Source organism: Penicillium argentinense, assembly GCF_028826775.1.
Source record: "Penicillium argentinense strain IBT 30761 chromosome Unknown utg000002l_segment0_segment0, whole genome shotgun sequence".
Taxonomy (NCBI): Eukaryota; Fungi; Ascomycota; class Eurotiomycetes; order Eurotiales; family Aspergillaceae; genus Penicillium; species Penicillium argentinense.
The window spans coordinates 3,135,777-3,161,867 of NW_026622661.1; the positions used below are offsets into that span (position 1 = coordinate 3,135,777).

Sequence of the window (26,091 nt, forward strand, 5' to 3'; positions counted from 1 at the left end):
ATCCCCGGCCCATTGCCAGCATGTCTTCTTCTACGCGGCTATCTCGGGCCACCTCGACATTGTCGAATACCTCGTCTCCTATTTTGGGGACCGACTGGATCCGAACGGCGCGAGTGCGGGGGCACGGCCGCGGCGCCTTCTCCATTGCGGTGGATCGGAACCACATCGACGTGGTGCGGTACTTGCTGACCTGGGAGAAAACTGACCCGAATCTGAGTGATTCCTGGATGCATCATTCGCCGCTGCTGGTAGCGGCCATATCGGGGAATGACGAGATGGTCGCTGTCTTGAAGAGTTGCTCGCGGGTAGATCTCCAGAATCCGGATGTGGCGGGGACGTCGCCGCTTCATGCGGCTGTGGAGCGGAACAATATATCTATTGTGCGGACGTTATTGTCGGGTTCGCGGACGGCGGATGTCAATGCGACGGATACGCATGGTCAGACGCCACTGTTCACTGCCGTGTTGCAGGGTCATTCCGAGCTTGTCGCCGTTCTGTTGGAGTGTGGCGCCGACCCTTCGTTACGGTGTGCCGAGGGTCTGACGGCCTTGGATCAGGGCCTTCAGTGGCAGCCGGATGGAAAGGCCACGGCGGAGCTACGCAATTATATACAGATGCAGAATCGATGAGTGTGCATTGTCTTACACCCATTCTATATATATGCCACCGTATAGACAGGATAATGTCTGACGAGTGATGCTTTCCTGTTTTGGCTGGGGCCGCTTTTATGAGGGCTCGGAGAAACGAGACCTGATAGACAAACAAAGAATAATCTTCATCCCAGTCAAGGGTGTCAACGCCGTTGTGAACGTGTAAAAAAATTCTCTTTTAATTCTTTTGATATGCTCAGGCTTAACGAGTAGATGTCAGCACGGGCTCAGACTCAGTGATCACGTTAGTCAGTAGAGTCATGTGATCTATCGGTGACTAATCAGGGCCACTTCAGTGATCAGGTCACTATGCGAGACCCATCGCCCTCGCTCACCTCGGGGACTAGTAGCGCCACTGGCCGCTTTACCGCCAAGTTAGCGGCCGTTCATCTCTTCGACTGGTAGTAGTTTCTCCCATTCTTCTTGTCCGATCTCCTCGTCGGGGAAGAAGGCAGCAAAATGCGATTTTTTTGCCATGAAGTCGTGACCCGGGAGATCGGGAGATTGGATGTAATCCGTGGCAGTCCCTCTTAAACGTCGCACGCGGAAAGTCGAATATGCATTAATATTCCCAGTGGTTGGCCTTTGTTCGTCCGCGGTATTAATGAGCATAGGCATCCACTTCTCCTGAGCTTAACCGGAGAGTATTGGCGTCAAACAGAATTGCAAAGCGTTCGTATCTGGGATCTGGATATCTTGAAAACAATGAGCAAAGCCATCTTGTCCTGACGGCTTACTTGCTCCGAGGAGTTTTGACGTTTGATCAATCTTTAAATCTATCCAAACTTTTATCAAGGCTCCTGGGAACTCCAAGACAGTAAGCCCTTTAGATAAGCAGAGGGTCTACATCCTACGATGAGTTTGCCTTACGGCTGAATGCGATGAAAGAAATGTAAGGTATCGGGACTAAAGCACGTAAAACGTGGCGTTGGACAAAGCAGATCAGTTTGCATTCAATATCGCAATTGCGCGACAGAATTTTATTGATAAATTTCAAACAGACCCCATAGTATTTCAACACCTCACTCCAGAGAGTAGATTTGGAATAAAGGAAATGGGTATAAGTTCAAAAGGATAGCAAGGATTTTCACCTCCCTATACTTTTGACCACCCTCTCTGCCGTAGAACCATCTGCAGAAATACGGAAAAATTAAATCGAAGGAGCCATGGAAAGGAATCGTTGGAGTCCGACAAATCAATTTTAGCGAGCTATTGAGCGAGCTGTTAGGAAGTCAAAATCCTTCTAGGAAATCGTTGAACGAATGAATGGTGTAATTCAAGACATTGTTCAACGCCCGGTGATTCCCTAGAAACGGGCAACTTTTTGCTCTTGGCAGCTTCGCCACCTCCAATTCCGCTCTGCCACCGTCTTTTTATACCACCCTCTCTTTTTCACCACTCACTTATTATGCAGTGCTTTGCAGTATGAGCACTACAATCCCTCTGCTCTTTATCTAAAGGCCGTAATCGTTGCAACAGGCTCTCCTGAGTTAGGTACCCGTACCCATTTGTATGTCGATTTAGGCATGTGTTCTGTTTCTTCGATCAGAACCTCCGGACGATCAATCATTGCTGCTCCGCAAACGGACCCTCACGTGCCATCGGCTGTCTGGGAATGTGCTCATATAAGATTTCGTGATTGGCCAGGCATCGATGAACCTTGATCGGAAATTAACTTGGAATTTTGCTTGGCGCCAAGTACTCTCCCGCCGCGCATGAGCGGGTGCCCTGAGCCAATGCGAGTCTAGTATCGGAACACGATGGTCCTCGTGGTCGCTGTCATTCGAGAGAAGGGTCGGCTTGCCGTCATCCACATGGAGTGTTCTATACAAAGTTTTGCCAGCGGGCAGGCCTTGGCAAGGAGTCCGAGTCACAAAGCGAATTAATACATAAGTCGATAGAAGCCTACATTAACGAATTTATTTCCTCCTTTTTTTTCTTTGCAATTCACGACATCCAACCTCTTCGAACAATCTACGAGCCCTTACTCTGCCTTTTTTGAGTGATAGGCGCCAGTATGATTCCCGTTGCCACCGCCAAGTACGAATGGATCCTTGCCCTTATCAGCATTGCCTTCGTTTTCAGTGCTTTTGGTAATGGAGCCAACGATGTCGCCAACTCCTACGCCACTTCAGTGGGTGCTCGAACTCTAGAAATGTACCAGGCCGGCATACTCGCTGCCTGTACCGAATTCGTTGGTGCTGTGGCTCTTGGACAACGTGTTACAGATACCATCAAAGACGGCATCATCGACATCGACCGGTTCCAGGGCAAGCCTGGAACTCTCATGCTTGCCATGGGTTGTGCTGAGTTTGGCAGTGCTGCCTGGCTGGCCATAGCTAACTACATGGGCTGGCCGGTGTCGACCACACAGACCATCGTCGGTGCTCTTGTTGGTGTTGGGTTAGCTGCGCAGGCTAATATCCACTGGGAATGGACCGATGGTAGTGTCTCGCAGGTTGCTGCGTCCTGGGGTATCGCTCCTGCTATTGCTGCCGGTTTCGCTGCCGTCATCTTCGCTACTCTCAAATACTCGGTCCTTGAACGACAGGACTCATTCAAGTGGGCCATGCGCCTGATTCCCGTCTACCTTGCCGCAACCGGCGCTATCCTCGCCCTCTTCATCGTCATTGAAGCTCCCAGCGAGCCCTTCTCGACATTCGGAGTGGACAGCGGTGTTGGAATCATTTTGGGCGTGTTTGCTGGCTGCCTGCTCGTCGCCGTTGTTTTCTTCATGCCCTACTTCCATCGTCGTTTGGTCAAGGGTGACACCCGCATTAGAGCCTACCATCTTCCTCTTGGACCTTTGTTGTTGAAGGATAATTGTCCATTATACTTCCCCGCCAAAGGCGATACTGTCGTTGTCAACTATTATGAGGATTCGTATGGCCAGGTGCTGGCCGGGCAGAAGGATGCACTGAAATCCCCGGAAACCCAGCACACATCCGATTCCAAGGTTCTCAAAGATGCAGCCGACGTCGAGCAAAATCCCGAGTCTGTTGAATCGAGCCCGCAGATTCTGCCAAAGTCTAAGCACGTTGAACCGGAACAACGCTTCCTCGACCCTGTCCGAGACTTACCCTGGTACAACCCCCTCAAGCCTTGGGGCTACGTCAAATACTGTCTCCTTCAAGGTGTGACTCGCGATGTTGTTACCCATGACTCCCAGCAAATCCGCGACATTCACGCCCGAGCCCACAGATACGATGACCGTGTGGAGCACATGTGGACCTACTGCCAGGTTGTCTCCGCCATGATGATGTCTATTGCTCATGGTTCTAACGATGTTGCCAATGCTGTTGGTCCCTGGGCGGCAACATACAGCACCTACCTTGCTGGTGAGGTTAGCACCGACGCTCCCACGCCTGTTTGGTTCTTGGTCGTCGCCGGTCTCCTCTTGGGTGCTGGCTTCTGGTTTTATGGTTTCAATATTGTGCGCGCACTCGGCAACAAGATCACCCAAATGTCGCCTACCCGTGGATTCTCGATTGAGCTAGGCGCCGCCATCACTGTTCTTCTCGCTTCGCATTTTGGTCTGCCAGTGTCGACCACGCAGTGTCTGACCGGCGCTTCTATGGGCGTTGCCCTAATGAACTATGACCTGGGGGCAGTCAACTGGAAACAATTGGCTTTTATCTTCTTAGGCTGGGTTATGACCTTGCCTTGCGCCGGTCTGATGAGTGGATTGTTGTGCTTGATGGCATTGAACACTCCTCACTTCTAATTAGACCTCGGCACAAACATTTGGAGGGCCGGGGGGACCGGCTCTCACCTGCCCTCGTTTGCATAAAAAAAGGCGACCTTTCCTAATTAGGGTAGATAAAGTTGCTGATTCATTCTATTTAATTACTGTTATTTAACGCTGTATCGGTTCATAGGTCGTTTCCTTAAGCTATTCCTGTATGATCTTATAGAAATTTTGAGAAATCCGTTGTATTATTAATAATCATAGTAGATAATAATAATTTGACAAGACTCTTATTAGCTCAAAGTGTGATTGATAGTAGTAATTATAGAAGTTGTTGAGGTAGACTTCAAGAAATATATATTCGCTACACTACAAGGATGATGCATCCTTTTTTTTTAATACACCATTTACTTTGAGATTTCTCGAAAGTGATTAGGATTAATAAACAGCCTTTGCATTCTTTTATCTGGAACCATTATCCTTTCCCCTAATTATTATTTGTTTGTGCGTAATTTATATTTGAATATTTCAATTCGGGAAAATCCCGCGGAATTGGCATTAAATTCAGGGGGCCTTCAACTCAACGAAGAATCGAGGGCGGATTAGTGTTTCGAGGGCCGCACACATATTTCGAGGGTTTATTAGAGGGCGGCCCTCAACGACCCTCAAAATATAACCAATTATAAGAATAGTTCAGAGTAGAAGTGGGTCAAAATATGATATATCTATTTACAACGCGACCACGAATGCACCCGCAAGCGAGCTGAATCTCAAGGACTTGTGGATTTTTTTGTAGGCCTTGACTCTCTTTCTCTCTTGCTGCACAATATGATGATGAATTCATTTGCCCGATGCAGCTTGCTATAAATATATGCTGCTATGCGGGAGTGCTGTCAGGCCTGCCGACAGCTTGAAGGTGGTCGCCAGCCCACTGAACGATTGTTTCCATGGGTTGCAACGCAAGCCCCTGATTGGTCACCCGAGAATGTATGCAAACATGACAAAATAGACAAAATAAACAAAGAAATCCAAAACGAACGTCGTCTCCCCTGGAAGAACGCAGATTGGAAAGCCTGGCTGGCAGCTCTCACGCCGCGAAGCCAGACCTGGAAAGCGGGACCGTACGAGACAACAGAACAGATCGACGCGGCCGTGGAACTTATGGTTACCGACATTCTCCAAGCAGCCCAAGACAACGTTCCCCGAACCAGCGTGAATGAATGGTCTATACCGGGATACACGAAGCAGCTCGCACCACTCAGGGCAGAGGTCCGCCGCGCTCGTAGGCACGCGAAGGCGGAGGACCCGGAGGCCTTGGAGGAGTTTCGACAGCTTAGGCATAAGCTCGGCCGCCAGAGCGCTAAAATCGCCCGAACTGCTCATCGAGAACGCGTGGAAGAAGCCACGCAAGATATCCAAGGGTTCTGGAATCTCGCCAAATGGGCGCGTAGCCGAGGGACGCCTCAGGCAACCTTCACGCCAACACTCCAGGCAGGGGATCGCACATATGAAACGGCAGTCGAAAAGGCGCAGATCCTCCAGGAGACGCTCCTTCCCCCAGCGCCGGACGCAGACCTTGGAGACTTACAGGGGTTCATCTACCCCACGTCGATCGACATGCCAGCAATCACACAGGACGAAGTGACCAGGGTAGTCCTTAGGACCGCATCGCACAAAGCACCCGGACCAGACGGCATCCCAAATGCTGTGCTAAAGAAGGCGCTCGAAGTCCCGCACTTCGCGGCCTTTCTGACAAGCCTCTTTAACGAATGCCTCCGCCACGGTTACTGCCCACGCCACTTCCGTGAGTCGACCACTGTCGTTCTCCGGAAACCTGGAAAGCCAGACTACACAGTGCCGAAAGCATACCGCCCAATCGCACTACTTAATACGTTTGGGAAAGCCATGGAGGCAGTCATCGCAGCTCGATTAAGCTTCCTCGTTGAAGAACACCAGTTACTTCCGGAAACCCACATCGGAGGCCGGAAGGGCCGCTCGTGCGACCATGCAATCCATCTACTTCTTGAACAGATCCACGCGTCATGGAGAAACGATGATCGGGTTGCATCTCTGCTCACATTAGATGTGAGCGGGGCCTTCGATAATGCATCGCACCGACGGCTGCTCCATAACCTTAGAAAACGGCGGGTCCCCCAGTGTATCATCCGCTGGGTGGGGAGTTTCCTGCGTGACCGGCAGACCTCACTACTCATGCAGGAAGGCGATATGGGACGATTTGGCGTGGCTACGGGCATCCCGCAAGGGTCACCGATCTCACCGATCCTATACCTCTTTTATAATGCAGATCTTATAGACGAGATCCACCATGCGGCCCCGGGACAGGTCCTGGTAACGGGGTACATCAACGACATTTGCATCCTAGTCTGGAGCAAGTCCTCGAGGAAGAACTGCCGTCTCCTCCAACACCTACACCAGATCGCCGAGACGTGGGAGAAACGGCATGCATCAAGGTTCGCGCCCGCTAAATACGGTCTCATGCATATGTACCGCACGCGAGGCAGTGTCCCTCCAGAGGATCTTGATGCCGACCTTGAGTTACGCGGAGAGACAATACGGCCAACAAAAACTCTCCGCTACCTCGGAGTATATCTCGATGAGCACCTCACTGGTCTAACCCAGATCCGGAAATGCCACGGGAAAGCGTCCGAACTCGTTTCCGCCTTACGATCGATAGCAGGGATGACATGGGGTGTCAACCTCCTCGATCTCCGCCGTATGTATACAGCAGTCTTATGGCCGCAGATCAGCTTCGCGTGCTCTAGCTGGTTCACATGGGGCCCTTGGGGCTTCACAGGCCCCTTGAACGAGCTCCGCAGGACACTCGAATCTATCCAGCACCAGGCACTTTACCGGATCGCAGGCGCATTCCGCACAACCGCACGCGCCGCGCTCGAAGTGTGCCTCTACATCCCGCCACCAATGATCAGCCTTACCCGTCTCGCGGAAGAGGCCTGTATCCGTCTCTGCTCATCACCGTTCATGGGCACACTTCGCCATATCCGCGAGTCTGGAAAACGACCTGAGATTTACAGAGGCCGAGCACCGCAATCACACCGCAGACGCCGCCACTCTGACAACCTTATCGGACGAACCCCCTACGCGCGGCGGAGGTATGATGATCTTCTTCAGGACCCGCTCACATCCCCTCTAGAGCGGCTCGAGATCCGGCTCCGGCAGAAAGGGGTGGAGTGCAGCCGCCTCGAGCCAATCCAACCATTTGCAGTTGCTCCATGGTGGAAGGGACCCGAGACGGTCATCTCATCCACTAAGGATGCAGCTACCCACGCCCATCACGACGTCTTACGCCACGGCCCAAACGGATATATCGCCTATACAGACGGCAGTGCTACCGACAAAGGGGTTGGCGTAGCCGCGATCTACCCAGGCGGCAAGACGGTCGCGCGCGTCGGCACCCGCGATACGCACACCGTCTACGCGGCTGAGCTTCAAGGGATCCAAGCCGCACTTGCCTTTCTCGTGCTCCGAGAGTTCCACCGTGCCCAGAGCGGCATCCCTAACATCCAACCTGCATTGCGGACGGCCACGATCTTTACGGACAATCAAGCAGCTATTCGAGCGTGCGCGGAACCCCGGCGGGGCTCCGGGCAATGTATACTGCGCAGTATCGTACAATTCGTCGATAACCTAAACCGCAAGGGATGGAAGATCCGACTACAATGGATCCCGGGACACAATGGAGTCTATGGGAACGAAAGGGCCGACGTACTGGCAAGAGATGCGGCTAACTCACCAACGGCAGACGATCAAGGGGCCCCCATCATACTCACCTCAAGCAGCCGCACAAAGCTACGCTCAATTGCGAAGCAACAGTGGGAAAGAGAATGGGCCACCGGCCGAAGCGGCGCCGCTACAAAGTCTCTCTTTCCAGCACCTACGAAGGCTATCTTCCGTATTCACGAGAAACTCCGACGAGCGGCAAGCTCCGTCGTCATCCAGATGCAGACAGCCAAGATAGCACTCGCTAGCTATTTGGGCACATTTGCCGGAGCGCAAGAAGCAGCCATCAGGGACCCCACGCTCTGCCCGTGCGATCGCGGCAGGCAGACCGTACGACATGTGCTCTTTAGCTGTACGCGACATGTTAATGCTCGAGCCCGTATTCTAGACACCGTCAGAACCACCGCCCCGCAGTGGCAGCGGTGGCTCACAGAACCAGAATTGGTGGCAAGAGCGGCCAATTTCATGCTGCAGACGAGACTCCTCGGCCAGTTCGGGAGTATAGTAGACACATACCGAGTTTACCACAACGTGGCGGACTCGTGACCTATTCGCTTGCCTTCGGGCCTTCAGACTCGCAGCTGCCAACCTGCCGAAACGGCCTCGGCCGTCGAGGATCAACCGCAAATAAGGACCGTACGGGAGCATTGGACAATACGCCATGATTTTGGGAGAACCCTCAGGCATATACCTCTTTCCCGGCAGGTGTAAATTGCGGAGGGTTGAGATTGATGGCAAGCCAGTGTAGATAGTGATGTAGTTGACCCGGCTACCCCAACGTGACCTGCCGGCAAATCGGCCAATGGGCTGACAGATCCGAGAATGACAAATCAATCAATCAATCAATCAATCAACGTCGTCTCCCCTCTACCCACCCTCCTTTCCACAATCAGACTTCATTCTCTGATCTACTTCATCCCCCACCGCCTTCATCTGCGCGGCCCTCTGGGCCGTCGGCTGCCGCTCCTGCGCTTGCTTGCATCAAGGGAGTACAGTGGACCTGGCACTGCACTCCTAACGGGCACCATCCTTCTCCTTCCGTCACACTGTCCTGAGGGGTCATCCTTTTTCGTCGCCTCTTCCATGCCGAGAGCCAATGGGTTGACTGCTTGAAATGGGTTTAAGACCCCTGTCCGGACCATGAATTCGGCCACAATTATGCGAGCCTCTGGCCGCGTCAGGAGCTCGTCGCGTCGAAGAGCAACTCCGCGGTCGGACAGAGCGTTTCTCATCCAGTTGCGCTCGTCTTGGAGTAGCGGGCATTCAAGCAAGATACGATTGACCGTCTGGTTCCCCAGATCGCAACCACATCCCGCTGACTCGCGCCGATTGATGTGAGTCAAGTAGGCAGCAAGGTCAATTCGTCCAGTACGAAGCTGCATCAGAATGGACGCTGTCGCTTTCCGCAGGTCGGACCAGTATTCGAGGGTCTTCTTTGTTGGTCGTTCGACTAAGCGTTTCGTCGGTCGACCTGTTCTCTCTATAGACCATGACCTTTCCCACTCGATTCTTGCCTCGCGGCGAATGCGGCTTTTAGCTGCAGCTGCATGGCGAATATAACGATTGTTTGGGTTTTGTGGTCCTGGTTCCTGGGCCGCCTCCTTTGCGTGTCGGTCGACACGTTCATTGCCGGCCACTCCTTGATGAGCAGGTATCCACCTGAGGTGGATTTGACGACCATTGGCTGCGTGTTGCCTTACCAGGTGGAGGCATTCTTCCAGGTAGACCTGTGCTGATGGCATCCGTGGTTGGCGGAGCGCCTTCAATACCCCTTGGCTGTCTGCAAAGATGACAAGCCCGTTTCTCGCCTGTGCCGCCCACGGTTCCGTGGTCTCCAAGATTAATTTGAGTGCCATTTCGATGGCACTGAGCTCGGCAGCGTATACAGTGGACGTTTCTTCGCCGCCCATTTGGCTGTGAGCGTGGTGATTCTCGAGATCAACGACTACTGCTGCTCCAATTTTTCCCTCGATCCCACTCCCGTCGGTGTAGAGAATCAAGGGTCTTTCGCTTGGGTCTTTGGATAGAATGTGGTCGTGAGTTTTCACTGCCATCTCTCTGTCCTCGATGAACACTTCTGGCGGCGCTTGCCATGGTGCCTGGACGAATGCCTTCCGACTCTCCCAGTCCCTCGCCAAAGTTCCCGGGGAGCCGTAAGGCATCCGCCCGTTTTCCAGGCTTGCGCCTCCATCGGTGTCCATCCAGACCAAATCTCTCTCGTCCACCGGTCGGCGTCGTAGCATTGTTGGTGGGACAGCGAATGCTGGTCCAGTCCGTAACCGTAAGGTATGTATCCAGGAATTAAATTAATGTGTTTATACATTGGTGCCCTGCCCTACAACCCGGGGTGGCTTGCGATAGGGACTGGCTGGCGACCTATGAGGGCTGGCTACATTTCTTATTTTTTAAACAATCTGGGATGTCCTAGACAGTAGCTGATGGGTTATTCATTTCTCTTTTCCTACGATTATATGATACAATACATAACCAGTCGCTTGCCACGTCTCAAATAACTGAAGAGAACGCAAAAGAAGCCCGATTGTAATAGTGGCACAGAATTTCGCCTACGTTATTAGTATAAGATTCGATAAACTATATTTTGGTTTATAAGATTATCGTGTGAGGGGCTTTTCCCAGTTGCCCGTCATCGCTCATGCATGCAGCATTTACCATAAGAGTAGATTGCCATCCAGGACGCCGCGGGGCAATCACGATGGTAAGTAGATTCTGTAATCCACATAGCATTACCATCGCTGCATCTAGCCATAATTTGGGTCGAAGGATTCCTGCAAGCGTAATAGGGTGCTCATTTTGACTCAGTAGTTCTTGAACGCCTGAGCAGAATTCCTCCCATCTCGACTGGGCATCATTCCAAACAACACGCTCAGTACCATATGAAGTATGCACATGTCCAAACACATGCAGCAGTGGTCGAACTTTCCACAACTCTTGAAGTAACCAGGGACATCCTTCTGGAGACCCGCAATACCAGTCCCGGTGAAACTTGGGGGGCGTATGTGTGACTAGAATATCAGTGGACTCAGGAATCTTGCCAGCCCACGGATTATGGCTCACTGGATATTGGAAGGCATTCTCCGTATCAGGGCCACACTCAGGGACAAATGGTGCGCCATAGATATTAACATATTTCGGGACAGTAGATGAGACGCGGGAACAATCCAAAGTCACAGAAGTTCCCTGGAGATAATGTATCTCGCCCCAATCGAATGGCATTTCGAGTTGACTTCGTAGGTTCTTTGATTCTTCCCTGCCGGAAGAGAGGCCAATCGTCGACATATCCTCTGGTAATCGAGAGCGAGCATCGAAGAAACGATCGCTATTTCCGGCCACCACCACTTTATGTTTATGGGGCAGTGACTTGAGCCAATCGATGGTTTCTTGAATTTCCGTTGCACTTCCGTTCAGGCTCAGATCACCTGCATGTATCAGCAGTTCACCATATGGAATGTCACACCGCTGCGAATGGGTATCAGCGAGGCAAATAACGCGGATTTGGCGTCCTTTGGTGCCCCCCAGCGAGGTAAGTTTCCAGCTCAGGTGCCTTAACAAGGCATGGCCATTGTAGGTGATGGCTTTGAGCCATGAATATGCGAATGCGTTTGAGTCCATGCTGTTCGGCCTAATCCACGCTAGGCAACATTTGACGGCGCGGCCTATGGTTTCTTTCCTTTGTATTACCAGCGGAAGTTAGCGGTCGATGACTACTGCGATATTGAAGAGGACTTACAGTACTCGAAAAGAAATCACGTTTCTCTTGTCCCCATAGCGTGAGCGTGGATGAAGCCAGATCGTCAGATCGACCCCGCCCTCGCCCGTCAAGAACCTACCTAGAACATTCTACGGATATTAGTACGTATAAGCCGCGATACGGCTAAACAGGGATTTGTTTTACATAGAGTAGCCCAATATGGTTTAGGGTGGTTTCGGATACGGGCTGAGAAACAATGTGTGATTGTCCACAGGGGAATCTGTTTTCATCATCGCCTGTACGATTAATCGGGGAAACAGCTCTTTGAGAGTGTCAATGTGTGGTGAGACTCTATAAAGATCTTCACCAAGATCTTAGGGTTTTAGCGTTTTAGCGTTTAAGGGTTTTGGAATTCAACATTTTTGATGCTACGCCGGGCCAAATGACTATAGCAAGTATTCAAGGCCTTCTATGATGCATTTCACCACTCTCGTGTTGAGATAACCAAGATAAACGGCGACAGGTTTTGATTTGCATGACTCAACCATTCTACTAATTCACCACTGCTCTCTCAAAAACAAAGGATGTGATAATTCATACTGTTTTCAGTATTTACAACCGTCTCTTTGAACATCTTGAGAGCTCTATTGGGCAGCTGTTACGGAAGAAGATTGGGTGGATGCTAGATGCTCCTAAGGCAGCTGAAAACAAACTCAGGGAGTACTATGCAGAGACTGAGACTACAGGTCTTATCACTATGTATACTGCTGGGACCATTCTTGCACCAGCATACAAACGGGAGTTCTTTCAAACCCCTAGCTGGGAGGATGAAGACTATGCTGCCTAATATAAGCAAATGCTTGAGGCACAGACTAAAAGTTATAACTTAGTAGGATATGATCTATAGTTCAATCTCAGACACAAGGGCTACAGCATCTAAATCCTCAGAGTGAGATTGATCTACTACTCCTTGATGGTAGCAAGATCCAGCTTACAGCACCAACATCTAAGCTTGATCAGTATCTCAAAAGCAGTATGTGTTTCTTTGCCATCGTTTTCAACTGAAAACCATCTCCTTTTAGGACATTTCTTTGATTGTCTAATATAATCACTAACTTTTTTGCGGTATAATAAACACCATGCGAACCCGTCCTCGTATATTTTGGAGAGATCATGAACACAAATTTCCAATTCTTGCATCAATTGCCCGTGATATACTCTCTGTGCTAGCCACTGGGTGTGGAGCGTTTATTCAATTTCGCCCGTGATATTTGCCATTATTGTTGTGGCTCAATAAACCCAAGCACTATCCAAGATCTTATGCTGCTTATGTGTGCAAATCGGTTTGATCTAGAAGAAGAGCGGCTTTGCGTTTATCCGAGACAACGCAACTGAATATAAGATGTCAAAATGAGAATGTTGAAGGTACTAGGGGTGAAGTGGACAATGCAATTGAAGATGCTCGGACGGATCAAGAAACCTGATTACCAGATCTCAACACCCAGAGGGTCTCAGGGAGAATTCGGAAGCGTTCACGATTATTAGATGGATATGAAATTTGATTTACCTGTCTGGTTTACTACGTATTATCCTTTTTGCATTCAATTCTATGCATTGCCTACTATAACCTCTGTCCAGTCCATTATTATAGTTACTGTAACAAAGCCGTTACAGCCAAGACCTTGCTTACGCTTCATAATTAATGCAAGTCACTTAGACGCTAATTTTTGGGCCGTTTGGGCCTTGGGCCGGGCCATCGGCCATGCACAGGTCTAACCAGGATCAGCAAGAAGTAGGCGATACAGGCCTAGTTCGGCTCCTAAATAGGCTAGAAATCGATATACAGGGGCAGGAGATTCAAAATAGGCGTCAGGTTGACATTCGAGGCTATTCTGGGGGGGGGGTAATACTGGATATAACGAATTCCTTGATATAACGAATTCAGATGCTGAAATTAATTATTCGTTATAACCAGGTTCTACTTTGTGGACTATGAATTGAACACCTGGAGATTCTAGTTAATTTTCTCTTCCTACTTGGGCATCGACAAACAAAAAAATTGCGTTGCAGACTATAGGTGGGTCGGAAGAGTTTGGATTATCCTGAAAGAAATGCTAATAATTATAAACTTGTATATATATGTATGAATGAGACAGGAAGAAAGAAAGAAAGGTAATAGTTCGAAATGAATGTAAGCTGTTCAGGGAAGAGTAGATATAAGGAAAAAGAATCGAAGTTTAGTCGGTGTGTGTGCTTCTTTTTGAATGCAACTTGCCGCATTTTCAATCACGTACTGCGCTTGATGCAGTAGTCATTATACGAGGAGTCTTTGCATTCAGTGTCCTCGCATCTCGTGATACCGTCGGTGGTTATGTCTGCGGTGAGACGAGGTCGAGCTAGCAGATGGGGTCGAGGTAGCAGACGACGGCTTCGATGTCGAGGATGAGGTGGTGATGGGCTTTGACGAGGTGACTGGTGTAGTTGAAGGTGTGGATGTATATTTGATCGAGGAAGTAGACGCCTTTCTGGATGAAGTTGGCTCGTTTTTGTCACCACCTAAACTTATGGACCCGACCGGGCCGAAATTGACACAAGACGGTGACATTGGCGCTTTGATCTCCTGTACAGAAGTCAGTGGTGGTTTCAGGGATCCATTCACAGGTTTAGTTGACATACCGTAATTGTCTTCTCCACCATAGGGTCTTCAGGTGTATCAGCCTGTGCAATATCCACGTTAAGGCTGACTCCAGCCTTTGGGGTGATGCAAGCCTTAGAGCCTACGTGACTTCGTCAGGGAATGCTAAAACCTATAATTGAAGACCAACTTACCACCAGCCGCGATATGAGCTCCGAGATCGTCTCCAAGATTGACATCGACTCCCAAACCCTTGTCTAGATGACATTAGTACATCGGATTCTTGTTTGAGAACTTGACTTACCGGTAGAGACTGCTACATTGGCTCCGAGATAGGGTCTCAGATTGACACCGGCTTCATAGCCCTGATCTAGATGATGTTAGTACATTGAATACATGCTGGCACGGTCATACATACCAAAAACTGACGCAGAAAATTGAATTTCAGCTTTGGCGTAAACCTCAGCCCCAGCCTCGATCTTGGCATCGATCTTCACCGGCTGCGTGTCAACTTGAGGAGTCCACCCGCCAGCGGATACATCCGGAGACAGAAAATCAATTTCGAGCTCTGCAGAGTCCTGTAGACTGAGGGTTACTCCAGATGTAATGCCTGCGGAGCCTTTGATAGGACCAATTTGATATCCAAAACTAAATACAATTTCCGGGCCAAGGTCAATAACACCCCCTGGAATTGAGATACCATCGATAGGGATCTTTACGAGCTCGTACTCGTCGGAGATCTCATTGGTCATGTTCCCACTCAGTCCTAGGCGTGGCGTGAAGCTTGCAGAGACGCTATTAGGCGAGAGTGTTAATGAGGCGGACTCGGGAATGCCATAGTTTGTCTTGATGTGGACACCAAAATCGAACGATCCTTTTGTTTCACATCCCTCACATGAAATGTCCACGGAGACATCCGTGCCGGGAATAGGTATCGACTGGCTGAGGGGTATTTCATGGTTGAAGCTTAGAGAAGCCTCCTCGTCGTAGTCGTCCCAGCCTCGCCTGGCTGTGGATGATTCTGGAACATTGCCCACCGTGACCTCGTAGTTACGGAAGAGTTGTTTCCACTCCGATGCCACGCTGCTCAATTTCGCCTTCAGTGATGGCTTGTCGAACACAATTGATGAGACGACAAATGGCATCCTGTGAGGGTTCCAGCCACAGTGCTTACTGCCAGTCACAAGGATCAATTTACGATCATCGTCATCATTGACCCACTGCCATCCACGCTGGGTGTACCCGAACGCACGAGTGTCCTCAAACTCCACGACAATGCCATTAGCGGTACAGTCAACGGATTTCAGTAGGTGTCGAAACTTCTCCATAGAGACGATGTTTGCTTCGTCGTCGCCGACGTCGACTGTGAGGTTCGCCAGAGTCTTATGACCATTCTGGGAACCTGTTGTGCAATGTTATTTATCTTGCCATGACTCGAGGAACATGCTCTATCCAGGGGAAACCATACCGCTCCAATAGTAAGAGTCTTTGCTCAGTCGATCAAAAACCGAAAAGGCAGCATCTTCGTTCGATTGGTCTCGACTTTCGAGAAGGTGGTTGACGGCATCAGGGGCGTCTGTATCTTCAAAAACCATAGACAAGCCTTGCTGAGCGAGAAGGGACAGGACCAGGCTGGAAGACAGCCAAAATCGCCGGATATTCACCATCGTAAGGCGAAGATGAAGTCTGCTGCCTGATATAACGGTTTCTAAGGCCCAGCCACGAGTGAGAGCCGCGAGTGATCTGTTTTTCCTCGAGATATCATGTTGCGGCTCCCCGGACTTTATCTTGTGAATGTTACAGTCTCGTATTCCTTCTCATGTGATCGTCGTCTTCAAAGGGCTGAGGATATTTCTCTCGTGGGCATGAGAAGCCATTCTTGGCGAGATCTAATGCATACTTTTGTAGCCAATAATAGGGCTCAATGCCTCAAACCTTGGCAGGGGCAGACGGCAAGACGCGGCAACATTCGTGTTCTTATGCAGGCTGTCTCCGGCTCCACATTTCAGGACTTTTCGTTCAGCGATCCTGCCCCTTTGAAGATAACAATCCATTTGTTATCGCTCATCATAATTTTACAATTCGTATTGAGCCGCATCGGATCTAACCAAAAGAAGTTGGTTACTTCCAGATCAACATCAGGTTCTTGGGGGCCGAACTTCAGGTCGGTGGCCAATTGGGCTTTGGAATCCTTCCAATTTGATAGAAGGGCGATTACATTTCGACAGACAACAGACCAAACCGACAGACACTAAATCATATCGGCCAAGTAACTCTTGTTGCCTATGGGCATGCTTTGTCAGAATTAAATACTCTCCACGTGTTATGATCTACTATAGCAGCGTAGAAGGACTGTCGGTTAGGTAAGGTTGAATCAATAGTTATAGTAAACAGAAGTTGATTATTGTTCCCCTGACTGAGTACCCCGGTGACCTTAAGGACCCGGTTGCAGAGCGGTGTGAACACGTGACGCGTTCACCGAGTTTCTGCCGCAGGTTGGGAATAGTAGTTGGAAGGCGGTGGAACCGCATAATGTGATGGCAACCAGTGGATGTAGATGAACAAGTCTGATTTCGAGTACAACCCCTGAGCTAACAATTTATAACTAAGAGGTAAAACAAATTACTAATCTATGATGTTTATCCAGAACCACCCACTAATATCCTGTTGAAGTTGAGGGTGCCCTGGTAGTGATATTCAGGGGGTGTCGATCAGGTTGTATTGTTGATCATGTGACCCATGAGTCGAATTTGGCCACCGACTAGAGTTTCAAGAATAGAAGGGACTACCTAATATCATTACACCACGGGTGTTCTCATAGATGAAATGACAGCCCAACCTAGCCTCAGCCACAAGGTACATCTATAATAATATAACTAATTCTTACTGATGCTTATGCTCCCCAACCCCACCCTAGGCCTCCCTGGCCACCTAGAGTACAGTATCCATTATCCATAGCATATATATATATATAGTAGACCTATATCCATAGAGATATGCATAGATATCCATAGATAATAAGCAGGACAAATATGCCAGGAATTGGTGTGATTTTCGTGTTTTAACGCGCGAAGATCGCGTTAATTAAATTACATATAGAATATGAGGACCTGTGGAATTGACGCCGAAAATGACCGCTTTCGACGCCAGAAACGGCCGCCTTTCCACCCGTAACTTTGGACGTCGAGCCGCCGCTTGACCGCCCACGACCCTAGAACACCACTATTCTGCACCCGCCCAGCACTGTTATGTCATCATCCACTCCTGATGTTAGCGCTCGACTTCAACAGTTGTTCCCCTTGTTTCCACTGGCGACCAAAACGACGCCGAAAATGGCTCCCCTCTGCAGCCAAATCCAAGTTCCCCCCCACCTCTTCGCCCGGCCTGGTCGTGTGCCTATAAGATGCTTCGTCTTCCCTCTCTTCCGGTGTCATTGCACACTCCGATTCTCGCTCCTCGTCCCCATTGCCCTCGCCCTAAGCCAACCTTGACGTTTCCTACACCAAAATTTTGCATCCTAGTCTTGGTATCTGGCCGTCCCCATGGCACCGACGCCCGTACCTCCGGCTCAGGCTGATGAGCACCAATACTGGACCGATCCTATTCTTTGCGAGGAAACTCGAGCCAGACTAGAACATTTTCGCAGCCTTGGATGGCTCCCTCCAAACTTCAAGCCAAAGACTTTGGAAGGTATCGCCGTTGTCGAACGTTATTGGCGGAAGTGAGTATTCGCTTGGTCGCGAAAAGCCTTATGATAGGAAATAACATACGAGACTAGATATTGCATTCAGTCGAACGAGGACTACGTGGACTATCTTCTTCTGGAGGATCAAGCGATCTATATGAACTTTTTTGACTGGATGTTCAAAACATCACGAGAGAAAGTGCTTCAGTCGTATGACGAATACTGGCGCCGCCTTTGTCAATACTTCGAGCTCTTCGCCCGTCGCCGCGTCAATGAAGACGTTCACAAACAGATGCGACGAGTAAGGGTGCTTCCTAGTTCTCGCAAGTAGAAGGCTAATTAGAGTATAGTTTCTTAATGGTGTATTCCCCGCCGAGCGCAGGATCGCCCGACGAACGAAGGAAAAGAATACTCTCGATGTGGATGTCTTTTGTGTGATCTACCGTCATCATTGGGTCCATTAGAGGTTTTTTCGCCATGGAAGTATGATCGTCCAATTTTCGACCGTCCAGCTCTGGTCCGCCATTACCGGGACCCGACCTGGCGTCCTACTCCCACAGAATACCTCGCTGCCTGACTCGTCCTTGGGTAAACGCAAACGGGCTCATGCTTTCCAGAGTGATCTTCCCAAAAACGTTTCCCTGAAAGATCTTCCGGACTCAGTCTGCTATCGTGATATCGAACTTTTCTACCTGAAAGGCCCTCAAAGCAAACGCGACGTCCTTTGTGCCATCATCGAGTTTCGTAATCTCAAAGGTCGACCAGAAGGCGCTGATGGGTAAGGGGAATTTTCTTTATCTAAAATCCCTCCGAGCTGATCTGATACTAACCTCTGGCGTCAGAACAAAATTCTTCATGCACGGTGATTACCAACTAGCATATTGCCCTATCGCTCAAATTATTTCGTTTGCTTTCCGCGATGGCGCTTTTGTCAATACAGAGCTCACACCAGAGCTCATTTGGCGGCTGCAAGTTCCACATCGCAGTCTGTCCCTCCCCCTCCGATGGAAGCCGGAGGTCCTAAATATGCCTCTTCTTCGGCGTCTTGAGCGCACTCCATGCGACTACGAACTCCATGAGTCTTTGCCGATGACTTATGAATCAAGTCGGCAGGCGCTCCGGGAGCTGGGTCGAGATGCTAGATTCGAAAATGATATCGGACATTACAACTTCCGCCGCTGGACAGCAAACGAAGTCAATCGTATGTTACTCGTTGAACGCAATTTGATGAACACCTTTCCACTTTGATAACGAAAATTTTCTTATATTGGGTCTGACTATCATCTCACAGGGAATTTTACTAGCCAGGAGCGGCAAAGGGTGCTTGGCCAGTCTGGCGACGCGGTCTTCGAAAAGCATTACCAATCACAATTCATCGGGCGCGACCTCCAGCATGTCGTTCTTCTTCGGCCGTCTCAGGAAGGTCTATTACTCGCCGCTGGAAGCATGCTCAGGAAAAGAGATCCATTAGCACCGTCCGATCTTACCGATGCGCACAAACGTGCTATCTGCCAACACCCCGAGGTCTTGCAGCTTAGACGAGAGAAGAGAGAGCTCATGGCTGAGATGCGATCTCTGATCGGCACTGTTAAGAATGCCCGAGAACCCTTTCCGCACCTCTATCAGAGACACGAAGCAGTCAAAAAAGATCTGGCCAAGCTTCGGAAAAAATTGGCAACCGACACTCGAGAGACAGCCAGAAAGGACCATTTTCAGAGTGCACCTGTGCTCGAAGTCGACAGACAGATTAAGCTACTTCTCGGCGAATCTGATGTTGGAGGATGTGATGCTGATAGCCTTGCCGATGAAGACTGGGAGTTACCCACCCCGAAATATGTATTTTCTGAACGGGCACGACTTGTGGAAAACTTTTACGGACCCGACGCAGAGAACTTCGATGAGGACAAGCTGCTTGCTCGACGCATCCAGGTTACCAAGGACATGGTTGCACTTTTACGGCTCTGTGAGCCGCCCCGACGAGGCAACCGAGTCAATTGGAATCTCGATGGCTGGGATGATGGAGTACTTGAACAGCCAGAAGAACCCGCGTCTTCATCTTCTGGAGAAGATAATCTGGTCTGTCCAACTGATATCTGCATCATTTGTTATGGTGTATCTCGTCGCTCAGCATCGAATCCCCCTCCGCATAAATTTCCTTACAAGCGAATGGATTCTCTTCGTCGCCACCTCATTGAATCTCATCTGGTCCATGCACACGACGGGATTAGCTGCAATTGGGAAGCCTGTCATAACGTGTCCAAGTTCAGTAAAGTCACTGAATTTCTGGCCCACGCTGCACAGGTGCACAAATATGACGTCAAAATTAAACTTTGTCATCTGCCACAAAGTCCACTGGTTACTTGCAACGCTATCTCATCCATAGATAGCTCAGAGGTGTCGTCAGAATGCGAGAGTCGGCCAAGGACCGAGACTCCAGCCTCCTCTGTCGGCTTTGAGATAACAAATATCGACCCACGCTTGTTGGAACCCCAAACTGTCCACACGGAGCCCCTGTCGAACCGGCCTGTCACCGATACTCTCATGCCTTCTGTTGGTTCTGGGGTGACAAATAGCGCTTTATGCTCAACGGAAATTGCTACAGGGCGAAAAACGACGAAGCGTGCAGCAAAGGCGGCACAATCCGAGCCGGGGCCTCGAAGACAATATACGACGCGCTCATCTCAACATCGCGATCACTCGAAAGAGCAGCCGGGAGTAAGAAAGGGGGCAAAAGCACGACCAGAAATACCTAAAGCCTCCAGCATCAAGCCTTTGCTGCGTCGGTCAAAGAGACTGAAAAGTTGATAATGGTGCGGTTCGGATGGTGGAATCAGGTTCCAAAAGTCGACTAAAAGTAATCCACCTGAATTGCTCGAGACAGCTTAGATTAGAAAATGTGAAGACAAAACGTTATCACCGCAAATTTCGTCAACATTTCCACAAAATTGCAGTTGATACCCCCGTATGAGACCGAGGAGAAGAGGGCAGAATCTTGTGCGGGAGTGTCGAGCACGACTAGAGTGTCGGGCTAAAGAGATTCGGCAACGAGGAAATGCACACTTGTATATACACATAGTCGACTGTGGCGTCACATAGCCTGAGTATACGTATTCCGGAAGAGAAGAATAGGATGAATGGTGTTCTTAGACTCACGTCTTCCTTCTCGATTTATGATCTGCCAAAACCATTGTGGCATTTTGTTCGCACAGCTACAGTTGAAGGTCACCGTAGACATCATACCATGCAACGGAAATGCAAACTATTAAAAGAGTATGACGAGAAAGATATGTAAAGACTTTCATCGCTATTAATCATTGGCTACCATCCTCATCTACTCTCTTTCAGTCCTACGAGCTATCAGCGTTGCTGAAGCCTTTTCCACAGCCGAACAGTTATCCCTTGGTTGAATTTCCACCTAAAAAAGACTTCCCAGTTGAGCCTGCGGTTGATTGCCTCCTGGGGCGAGTCGAAGACCTTCGGGCGATGGTAGAGCTTGCCACTTGAGTGGCTTCATGCTGTGCTGCCACGTATAATTCCTGGGAACTGCGGAGTTGAATTATATCGGTCAATGGCTCATGGTCGCCGCCTTCCACCAGAGAAATACACGGGAAAACAATGAGAATATTAAGGTCTGGGAGGTCCTGTGCTTCTGGTGCTGTATTGTTACCAGCCAAAGAAAAATGACCCCATTCATCGTCCTCGAGATCAATTAGTTCAAAGTCCGTCTCGAACTTCTGTTGCGATCGTTGAATTGGAAGCCAAACTTCGGCCGCGTTTTGAACTATACTCTTGATTTTTGTGCAAAACAAATCATGCTGCGCTTCAGAAAATAGCCCTCTCACATACGAGGACATTCTCAGGATCACAGCTCGAATTTCAGCTTTGAGAGTCTCGTCTTCGGCGCCAGGATCAATGGAGAGAAGTATACGACGGCAAAAAGCTTCTTTCTCGCTATCACATTCTGAAAGATGACCGAGAGCCTCACGAAGATGGTTGTCCCCTGAAAGAAAGTAGGTCGGTCGAAATATACGTCGATCGATCTCTCTAGATAAAACAGCCAGGATCAATGCAAAGCGTATCGCTTTGGCTCCCGGGGAGTTTGAAGCAATCAGAGGAAAGTTCGGTGGTAGGATGACATTGTCTGCTTTTCTAAGTTTCTCCCAGATGGACTTCTCCTTTTAATCTTATCAGCGAGGGGTGCGTGGCAAAAGAAGTTTGAGAACGAACCTTCAAAGTATCTACCGGAACATCCTGCTCGAGCAATGGAGATAACTCGTTTATAGCAGAGGCCCAAAGGCTCGCAAATTTCGTCGACCTGTCATATGACACGGGAACAGTCAATCTATGAATGGTTGCAATTATTTGCACGACTTACACGGAGTCTTCCTCAATATCCGAGGATTGGGCAGCGAAGGATTCCAATCTTTGGATATTTGCTTTGACTGCCTGTAGCTCTCTGTTCATTGAGGCATTAGCAGCTTCCAGCTCTTCTTTCTTCTTCTGCTCCGACGATAATATTGATTTTAATTTCGATCCAGCTGTCTTCATTTGGTCGATCATCCTGTCTTTGTCTTTCAAATTGGTTTGCAGTGTACCGATATCTTTGGCGGACTGTGAGACTTTAGCGAGCTCCTGCGAGCAAGTCGATTCTAGCTTCGCTATTTCTTCCTGAGTAGCTCTCAGAGTTTGAGAGTATTCGGCGATCTTGTTTTCCTTTTCATCGACAGTAGCACGGAGGTTTTCGATATGCGTAGCGGAGTCTCTCTGTTTTGCCTTTTCGTTCTCGTTGACAGCATACATATCTTCGATAGTAATTCTTTTTCTCTCCTTGATATCATGGATCTCCTTTTGAAGTCTCTTCAACTCTACATCCTGATACTGAATCTTTTCACGCTGCTGGGTGATCTCGCCAAGTACGGCGGATGCAAATTGAGATTCAGAGCTGGACGCCAGTACACCGATGTACCTGATAAATCCCTCCAGGCTGCCACTATTGACCACAGGCGTGGCATCATGATTTCCTGAATTCAAAGACGGTGACTCGGTAGGAGACATAACTAGAGACGACTTTGGTAATATCGCTCGAGAGAAACTGGAAGGCCTTAAGAAAAAACTTATCGGTCTTAAAGTTATGTCAGAAAAGATCGGATTTATATATTCGTGATTACCTAGCAAATGCGTTCGATCTCTATGCATCAATCGCGAAGCCAACCAACCGAGCCTCATGATGATGGGAAGGAACAGTGATGCTGTTCATGCATGCAAGCGCAGGGTAATTTTGCGACGTGTTCTCGAGTATGTGGCTTTGGAGTACGTGAGTCATGGCATGCAGATGTGAAATAGTCAAGCTAGCACGTGTCGTTCAGGCTATGGCCGCATCACTGAGGCTGCTGCAAGCTCTGAAATCTCTGTTCCTAGACCACCGAAGACTGTTTCACAATGTAGAAGAGAGATTAGCCGCGGAGGAGCGGTGCGGCAAGGACCACCACCGAAATTGAAGGCCACTGCGGGGACCCACTCCTTCAGCACAACTGATAAGCCAATGAAATCGATATTCACTGGGGCAGCGTGACTGTCTTGGCTGAGAACCCCCTGGTCGCCTCTAGACTGTCTCAAGGTGTAGACTTAGAATGATTGGACTAGGAGGAAATACTACGAAGAGCCAGCTCATATAGCGTGTAGCGCGGGAGCGGAGAGACTAGGAGAATTGCCCACGACTGGGGTGTTCGGCCACGACTAAAGAGTAGTGCAGGACTAGCAAGGACCACTCGCCAATTAAATACAGCAAACTTTGTGACTGAAATGGACCAGTGGGCAGCTGCCTGTCCTGATCGACTGCGACGCACTCGGTTCTAACCGCTCTGGAAAAAGGCCTATTCATCGTACCATGGAAGTAAATACATGGATGGATTCTTGTAGCATATATTTGCATTACGGACAAAAGATAAGATGTAATTAGGCATGAATTTGTTACTGGCTGGAATTCTTTGCTCGTATTTGGAACGGAACGCATCTAAAATTACCTGAAAAAGCAAAGGGAGCCCCAATAGCAGACCACTAGTTAGTAGCAGATTCGAGAAAGCCTCTTTTGGCATTTCCAGGTGACGAATGCAAATGGTATTGTTCTTGTTGAGCAGCTGCGCGAACGATAGGATCAAATGGCATGATGTGCTTGGTGGCTTTGACGGAGACTCGCCACGAGATGCACGGCTCCGTCGCATTGCCACCATGGAATGCCTCCCAGAAAAGGCACACGTTTGCGTTACCGCCTGGTTCAGATACCTGCATCTGATTCAGCACCCCAGTGACCTGAGAATAGTCAAGCCACAAATTCTCGGCGGGACCAGAGATACCGTGGGTGACACTGAAATCCTCCGACAAACGGATGGTGCCAGCAAACATACCCAGGAAGTCTCCCTCGCAGATCGGCACAATAGAAGAGACGAACAGAGTCTCATCGTCTTTGGGCAGAAGAGTGATGAATGCGGACTTGTCTGACCCACCTTCGTATCCTGATTCATCGTGTGGTATGCCAAGAATATCAGTCGAGATTGACTTTGAGCTGCGTTGCCTGAAGATTTCTTCAGCGTTGACGGCCCACTCGTTTGAAGCATTATTCCACGAGGGCTCTGGCACTTTCAGTCGTTCTAGCACCTGATGATTGCTGAGGTAGCTAAGACACTTCGAGTCTCCTGTCTTCAATTTGGTAATCCGCACTTCCAATTGTTCGATATGAGATCGATACTCGTTTTCCCATCTCAAAACTTTATCCAAGAGTGGAGTTTCCGATGTCTTGCAATAGCCCCTGCAGAAATTGTCGAATTCTTTTGTACGGTAGAAGAGAATTTTGTCAACGCCAGCCTCACGCATATCGTATATGTTTTTCCAGAAAATGCGGCACTGTCGCTGGTTTTCTGCACCCACGCTATACCCGGTGTCCTCCATGAATTTCTTTGTGGCAGCTTTTTCCGCCATGGTGAATCCATCAGCCGGGCCCTTGGCGGGTGGCAGCGTGGCAGGGTCGATCAGCGCCGCGCACTTAAGAATGATAGGCCAGAAGATAGTTTCGTTGTATCTTGTCTGTATTGCTTTGCCCGCAGTTAAAGCAGTGTCTCTTCGAATGGCGTGAATTGCCTGCTCATAATTGTATTGAGAGACATCTTTGACATGCTCCCGCATCCTCTCGAGCCTAGTTGTTGCCAGGGCCATGCAGTCGCGCTGCCCATATTGTGCGATATCAGAGTTGAATTTGACACATTGCGTCAATATTGTTGTCATGATCTTCATCTCGTAGGCTGAGTCTAGGTATAATGGCAAAGAGCTGTTACGGCGATTCGGGGCACACAAAGATTCGGGGTCCTCGACTTCGGACTAGACATGAACCATGTATCCATTAGACTTTCTTCAATATGGAGGTTAAAATAACATACCGTTGTTTGTACTCCTGGCGAAATTGATTTCTCGGGAGCCTTATCTTTGGCTGTTCCATTTCCACCAACTACCGACGCTCCGGGCGGTTGATCCATCAACTCCGACCTGTCGCTTCTTTTCCTCTTCTTTTTCCTCTTCTCTTCCGTGCTGGCCATATCACTGTAGGTTGTAGGACCCTCTTTCCCTGTCTGTTTCATAAGTCGATAGGACCCACGAGTGTCATGTGGTGGAGTTGGAGGGGTTTCTATAGTCGCTTCCTTAGCCTGAGAAATAGGCTCGGTCGCACCTCCAGCAATCACGAGTCGAGCTTTGTAAACTAAAGCGACCGTTAATGATCCATTCTCTCAGACGTTGGCGGGGGCTAACTCACCATGATCGGCAGCGTGGGCGATAACCAGATTAAGGTGCTCCTCACTAGACCTGGGCATGGGCCGGCCCATGGACAAAAACCTCGTGGGTCGGCCCATTTGGGCTGGCCCACGAATGGGTCAGTCGGCCCACGATTTGGCCCATTTGGCCCATTTGGCCCCCAAA

General features: G+C 49.5%; 8 protein-coding genes across 8 annotated transcripts; 4 read left to right on the top strand and 4 right to left on the bottom strand.

Annotated features, from left to right (window-relative positions):
- Nucleotides 1-20: 20 nt before the first annotated feature.
- Nucleotides 21-629, top strand: N7532_002002 (ankyrin repeat domain-containing protein; the record flags this gene model as incomplete). Its single annotated transcript, XM_056614496.1, has 1 exon — nucleotides 21-629. The coding sequence occupies one exon, from the start codon at nucleotides 21-23 to the stop codon at nucleotides 627-629; it is 609 nt and encodes a 202-aa protein (XP_056479537.1).
- Nucleotides 630-2,667: 2,038 nt separating this feature from the next.
- On the top strand, nucleotides 2,668-4,374 carry N7532_002003 (inorganic phosphate transporter; the record flags this gene model as incomplete). The annotated part of the gene is made up of 1 exon (XM_056614497.1): nucleotides 2,668-4,374. One exon carries the CDS (start codon nucleotides 2,668-2,670, stop codon nucleotides 4,372-4,374), a length of 1,707 nt encoding a protein of 568 aa, XP_056479538.1.
- Nucleotides 4,375-5,217: 843 nt separating this feature from the next.
- On the top strand, nucleotides 5,218-8,643 carry N7532_002004 (reverse transcriptase; the record flags this gene model as incomplete). Its single annotated transcript, XM_056614498.1, has 1 exon — nucleotides 5,218-8,643. The coding sequence occupies one exon, from the start codon at nucleotides 5,218-5,220 to the stop codon at nucleotides 8,641-8,643; it is 3,426 nt and encodes a 1,141-aa protein (XP_056479539.1).
- Nucleotides 8,644-10,701: 2,058 nt separating this feature from the next.
- N7532_002005 (metallophosphatase domain-containing protein) lies at nucleotides 10,702-11,727 on the bottom strand (the record flags this gene model as incomplete). Its single annotated transcript, XM_056614499.1, has 1 exon — nucleotides 10,702-11,727. One exon carries the CDS (start codon nucleotides 11,725-11,727, stop codon nucleotides 10,702-10,704), a length of 1,026 nt encoding a protein of 341 aa, XP_056479540.1.
- Nucleotides 11,728-14,141: 2,414 nt separating this feature from the next.
- Nucleotides 14,142-16,108, bottom strand: N7532_002006 (uncharacterized protein; the record flags this gene model as incomplete). The annotated part of the gene is made up of 6 exons (XM_056614500.1): nucleotides 14,142-14,426; nucleotides 14,483-14,583; nucleotides 14,636-14,698; nucleotides 14,746-14,811; nucleotides 14,860-15,843; nucleotides 15,910-16,108. The coding sequence occupies 6 exons, from the start codon at nucleotides 16,106-16,108 to the stop codon at nucleotides 14,142-14,144; spliced, it is 1,698 nt and encodes a 565-aa protein (XP_056479541.1).
- A 2,503-nt stretch (nucleotides 16,109-18,611) lies between these two features.
- Nucleotides 18,612-20,931, top strand: N7532_002007 (uncharacterized protein; the record flags this gene model as incomplete). The annotated part of the gene is made up of 3 exons (XM_056614501.1): nucleotides 18,612-18,904; nucleotides 18,969-19,327; nucleotides 19,418-20,931. The coding sequence occupies 3 exons, from the start codon at nucleotides 18,612-18,614 to the stop codon at nucleotides 20,929-20,931; spliced, it is 2,166 nt and encodes a 721-aa protein (XP_056479542.1).
- A 1,566-nt stretch (nucleotides 20,932-22,497) lies between these two features.
- N7532_002008 (uncharacterized protein) lies at nucleotides 22,498-23,181 on the bottom strand (the record flags this gene model as incomplete). The annotated part of the gene is made up of 1 exon (XM_056614502.1): nucleotides 22,498-23,181. One exon carries the CDS (start codon nucleotides 23,179-23,181, stop codon nucleotides 22,498-22,500), a length of 684 nt encoding a protein of 227 aa, XP_056479543.1.
- A 1,002-nt stretch (nucleotides 23,182-24,183) lies between these two features.
- On the bottom strand, nucleotides 24,184-25,712 carry N7532_002009 (uncharacterized protein; the record flags this gene model as incomplete). Its single annotated transcript, XM_056614503.1, has 2 exons — nucleotides 24,184-25,497; nucleotides 25,557-25,712. The coding sequence occupies 2 exons, from the start codon at nucleotides 25,710-25,712 to the stop codon at nucleotides 24,184-24,186; spliced, it is 1,470 nt and encodes a 489-aa protein (XP_056479544.1).
- Between the last annotated feature and the right edge of the window lie 379 nt (nucleotides 25,713-26,091).